Below are 5,812 nucleotides of genomic sequence, written 5' to 3' on the forward strand. Positions count from 1 at the left end.
GAGCATATTTTTATATTTTTATAATATGGTTATATTTTTTAATTATAAAATAATGTGTTATATTATTTTATTGAAAAATAATTTATTAATTTACATTTATTTATGAAAATTTAAATGATTGAAAATATATTATAAAGTAATTTATGAATTTTCATTTATATATCTATTTCAAGTATTAAAGAGCCGATTTATTAACACATTTGGATCCATCTAATTGTTCAAAATAATTACTTTATCAATTTACTTATAATTTATTTATTCAAGAAATTAAATTCATTTTTAACCAGCCTAGATCCATCTTAATTTCGGATCCACCAAGTGACGAGAGAGATCAAATCTCTTGAGATACAAACTTCGTGAAAACATATTAGGACTTATGAGATCAAATAAACACTTGACAATAACCCACATGAATTATTAAAAAGGAAAAGTCAGAATCAAAAACCATATTTATGTAAAAGAAATATCTAGGTGGAAATGAGACTTTTTTGCAATACAATTATAAAGTTATTTGACATTTTTTTTTGTGTAATTAAGTTGAGTAAAATTGATAATTAATTATATAATTTTAATAAATTACAAAATATATATTTTGTTATTTTTTTATTGTAAAAATATAAAACTATTAAATTTTCATTATAATAATTTAATGGATGATTTTAATCTTTCTATATAAAAAATGATATTTATAAATTAATTATAATTTAAATGGTTGAAAATTAATATAATAATGTTTATTGTAATTAATTTTATTTTAATCTAAAAAATAATCACAATAATGTACAATAATGTATATGATTTTTAATAAATAATAATTTATATTTTAATTACTGATTTTATTGAAGAATTTGACCACCCTTATAAGAAAATCTTCCCAAATCTTCTATTAAACTTTACACAAATCTTCCCAAATCTTCTATTAAACGTTACACCTATAAAAATAATTGTTAATACAAATAATTTATTATTATTAATTTTTTAATATACTCGTTAAATACAACCTACCTAACACATGCTTATCAAAATCAAAAAATCTTCCCAAATCTTCATATATTTATTATTGTTAGGTACAAATAATTCATAAAGTAAATGTTAGTTTATTATTGTTAATTTACACCCATACGAATAATTGCTGGCACATATATTTATTATTGTTAGGTACAAATAATTCATAAAGTAAGTGTTAGTTTATTATGCAGTAGTCTTTAACGCGACTTTTTGAAAGCTTTTCCGGCGATTTTTTCCGGTGAAAATCCGGCAGTAATTTATTGGAATCTAAGTTTGATAGCTAATTTCTGCACAATGAAACCGTCCCAGGGGTTTTTCAGGGTGCTGAATCCGAATATGCAGTTAAAAAACCATTTTAACTGCAACAAATCATGATTTCATCTCAATTTCTTCCGCCGGATTCCGTCAACAGAATCTCAAAAAGTCGCATTATAGACAACTCCGTTTATTATTGTTAGTTTTTTTAATATACTAAATACGACCCGCAGTGGCAAATGCTTATCAAAATCCATGGCTGCGCATACTCTCCTTCCTTCACGTGTTGGTGGACCACAAAGTAAATGTAGTAATTCCATGCAATGTAGACCACAAAGTAAAAGCAGTGATGATATTTGGGAAACTGGTACCTCTTCACGTGTTGGTGGGAAGTATTCCATGCAATGCAGTTAATGGCATTTGGAATCACGCGTCTTTGAAATCCAAAGCACCCACATCACATCAATTCAAGGCATATGCGTGCTCACACGAATTCATACATAGAATTTGTCTTTCCCTTGAAGTTTCATCTCCTTGTTATTCAGTTTATCAGTCCACACCTTTCCAAATTTCAGTATCAATGGCGAGCCTAACTATCTCCCCTCAGGCTTCTGCTGCTTCCTCCTCCATGGCCTCATCATCTTCTGCCTCCACTTCTTACTCTCCTCCTCCTTGGGATGTTTTTATTAATCACAGAGGCCCCGATGTTAAAAGGACTTTCGCCAGCTATCTGTATCGATCTCTTGTTTCCAGGGGATTGAGAGTCTTTTTGGACAAAGAGGAGTTGGAGGCGGGACAAAATATCTCTTCTCAAATTGAACAGGCTATCCGTGGTGCGTCTGTCCACATTGCAATCTTTTCACCAACGTATGCTGAATCTACTTGGTGCTTGGACGAGCTTGTCCTCATGGTAGAGTCTGTACAGTCGGGGAAAATCATTCTTCCAGTATTCTACAAAGTTGAACCTTCTGTGCTCCGTCATACGGTCAAAGACGGAGCGTACGCTCATGCCTTGCGAAAGCTTGAAGGGAAAACTGCACATGACCCTGAAACTGGTGAAAAGAAGCCACGCTACAACTCAGACAGTTTTCGGAAATGGAGAGATGCACTTTCTTTTGTTGCTGATATAAGCGGTTTTGTGATTCTGTAAGTTGTATCTCCTACTGTCCTTTAAAATCCGTGTTAGTTTTCATTTGTTAGATTGATATACGCTGTATTTTATTTTCATTTGCTTCATTTACACTATTCAGGGACGACGACGACGAAGGTGAGCTACTGGATAAGGTAGTGGAAAGCGTTGTAAAAAGTGTTCCAAAGCCACTGTTGAATGTGGCAAAATACCCAACTGGATTGACCCAAAAATTGGAAGAATTTGAAACCACGGTCCTACAGAAGCAGGAGACTGAGTGCGTGGAGGCCAAGGTTGTGGGCATTTTGGGTGTGGGTGGAGTTGGTAAAACCACTCTGGCCAAGGAATTCTTCAATCTTCGGAGATCACATTACAGTAAATCCTCTTTTCTATTTAATGTAAGAGAAACCATAAAGAGAGAACCTGTACATTATTTGCAGAGAAAGCTTTTACAAGACTTAACAGATAGTAAACAAGAAATTGAGAGTGCTGATGAAGGAGTAGAGATACTTAGAAAATCTGTGTCATCCTGTCACGCTCTTATAGTTGTAGATGATGTAGATGATGCCTCTCAAATGGACGCGCTTTTGCCATTTAGGGCTTTCCTTGACCCTGATAGCTTGATTTTGGCTACCACCAGGGACAAACATGTCCTCATAAGCTCAGGAGTGTTAGAGTCCTCAATTTATAATATGAAGGGGTTGAGTCAATTACTCTCCAAAGAGCTCTTCTGTTGCTATGCCTTGAATCAGCGATTCCCATCACAAGAATTTGCAGATCTGACAGATCGATTTGTGGAAGCCTGCGATGGGTTGCCGTTGTTGCTGAAAGTATTAGGGGCACTTGTTTGTGGGCGATGTGAACGTTACTGGGAAGATACACTGCTTGAACTTGACAAGAGATACACTTCTAACACTGAGATACAGAAAAGCCTGAAAATAAGTTACGACTCGCTCAGTTCAGATGACAAGCAAATATTTTTAGATATTGCATCATTTTTCATAGGAGAAGAAAGAGATGTTGCTATAAGAATATGGGGTTTGCCGGGGTTCCAAAATCTACAGGACAAGTGTTTGTTGGAAGTAGACGCAGAAAATAGTATAAGAATGCATGATCACATTCGTGACCTGGCAAGAAATATTGCGCAGGGATTAGGGACCCGTCGTCTTTGGCAGCAATCCACAGAAGACATTGATGATTTGCTGGAGCAATCCTCACATGTAAGTACTTCAATCATTGAAACCTTTGTATTCAGGTTAAATTTCAATATTTAATGTTCACAATAAATATGCTTATTTATTCGAAAGAAAGATTTAATCTGTCATATGTATACTTTTCATTTCATATGCGAGCAGATAATGACCCAAGTTCGCGGGATTACCATGCTTGGTTGTCATCTTGATAAATGGGGGCAACCAAAAATGTCAATCCCATGGCGTCCAAGATGGCTGTATGTCCATGGAAAACATCTCTTCAATGATTCTCCTTCTTGTGGCATTTCGGATTTGGAATTTGTTGCAACTGAAGATCGTTATTTGAAACGCATATTGAAGAAAGCGCGGTCACCAAATCTCAGATGGCTCCGCTGGTATAAGTGTCCATACCCTTGCCTGCCTTCTTGGATACCAATGGAGAACCTAAGAGTTTTAGAAGTGGCCGGGTACAGCTTGGAAACACTGTGGCAGAAGGAATCTGGGGTATGCGTATTTTTCTTTTGTAATTTCATTTCATTTTGTACGCCAAAATCCATGTACCTCTTTCTGATAGATGCCAAACATTGCAGCCTCCTCTTCAGTTGCGAGAGCTACGTATCTGGGCTGGCTCCTCATTTTCAAAGTTTCCCAAGTCCATAGGACAATTGAAGCGCCTTGAAAAGATTACCATATCAGTACTTAATGCAAACATGCTCAAAAGTTTGCCAGAAGAATTTTGTGAACTGCCCTGCTTGAAATACTTAGACTTACAGAACTGCAAGCAAATAACATCGCTGCCTGATTCTTTTGGAAGGCTAACACGCCTCCAGCACATTAAATTAGCTGGTGCTGAAAGGTTGAGGACGCTTCCAGAATCTTTTGGGAATTTAAATCAACTCAAAAGTCTAGATTTGAAAGGATGCCGTGAATTGGCCTTCTCCGGCACCACGCTTGGAAATATTACGACCTTGGAATACTTAGATATCTCAGGCTGTAATAATTGGACAGAATTGCCCACCCAGCTTGAGCATCAACTGTCCTTGAAAGAATTACACATGGGCGGATATGGGTTACAAGAATTGCCCAGCTGGATTGGGAACCTATGCAATTTAGAAAGATTGCACCTCACCTACAGTAAGATAGAACACTTACCACAGGAACTTATGAAGATGAACAATCTTCTATATTTAGAGGTGGAGAGTTGTCCGTTGCTGGAACTACCATTTAAAAGGATTGAAGAAGAAAGAGAGTTGAATAAGTTGGAGTCCTTCCATGACGATGACAAATGCTTGTTTGCGCTCAAGGAGATATCTCTGTATTATACGGAAATATCGGAGGTATTCTTTTCTGGCTGTGTTTGCCCAAACCTTCAGAGCCTGTCCTTGACGTGTTGTTACGAATTGACACAAATAGGAGGGCTTTGTGGTCTTTCAAAACTTCAACGTCTGGTCATCATCTGGTGTACGGAATTGACACAAATAGGAGGGCTTTGTGGTCTTTCAAAACTTCAAGCACTGCACATCCATGCGTGTGAAAGACTAGAGGAGCTGCCAAATCTTGAGATGTTGATATCTTTGGAGACATTAGATGTTTCTGAATGCAAAAAGCTGCGGAGCATTCCAGGGTTGGGGCAGCTGAAGAAGCTGAGGAGGCTACCTGTTACTGAATGCGATGAGATGCTAGAGTTGTCCGGCGCAAAACATTTAATGTTGCTAAAGTCTCTTTCGGCTTATTTATGTCCGAAACTAAGGTGGGGTGAGGGTGAGCTGGAACAACTGCGCCAACGAGGCGTGTATGTAGTGTAATGTTTATATAATTTCAATTTCAGGTTGACTTAACACATATAAAAGTAAGAATATGAAATGCAAAGAAGGTTTAGTTTAAGCATATGACGTGATCACAATGAAGAGTTATTTTCAAAATAAAGAATAATTTAAAATTAAATTTTTAAATTTCATTTTAAATATTTAAATTACTCATCATAATATTTTGCGAGGAGAGTACCGAATTATATATATATGTTTTTCTTAGACCTAAATTATTATTTATTTTATATTAATATTAAATTTAAATTTTTAATAATATTTCATTAATAATTATAAAATAAAAATTTAAAATCATTAAAATATTCTTGACACGTTTATAATAATTTTAAACTAAGTTCATAATAAATAATTGTAAACCTTAATAAAAACTGAAAAATCCTATAAATAATTATAAATGGTTT

General features: G+C 35.3%; 1 protein-coding gene across 1 annotated transcript; it reads left to right on the forward strand.

Annotated features, from left to right (window-relative positions):
* The first annotated feature begins 1,694 nt into the window (after nucleotides 1-1,694).
* Nucleotides 1,695-5,390, forward strand: LOC149236269 (disease resistance protein RPV1-like). Its single transcript, XM_089368825.1, has 4 exons — nucleotides 1,695-2,409; nucleotides 2,514-3,612; nucleotides 3,748-4,089; nucleotides 4,176-5,390. Exons 1-4 carry the CDS (start codon nucleotides 1,844-1,846, stop codon nucleotides 5,388-5,390), a joined length of 3,222 nt encoding a protein of 1,073 aa, XP_089224951.1. The 5' UTR covers nucleotides 1,695-1,843.
* Nucleotides 5,391-5,812: the final 422 nt, after the last annotated feature.

The sequence above is a fragment of the Pinus tabuliformis genome, chromosome 8 (genome assembly GCF_031772625.1).
Source record: "Pinus tabuliformis cultivar Carrire ecotype Pingquan chromosome 8, CPIR1, whole genome shotgun sequence".
Taxonomy (NCBI): domain Eukaryota; kingdom Viridiplantae; phylum Streptophyta; class Pinopsida; order Pinales; family Pinaceae; genus Pinus; species Pinus tabuliformis.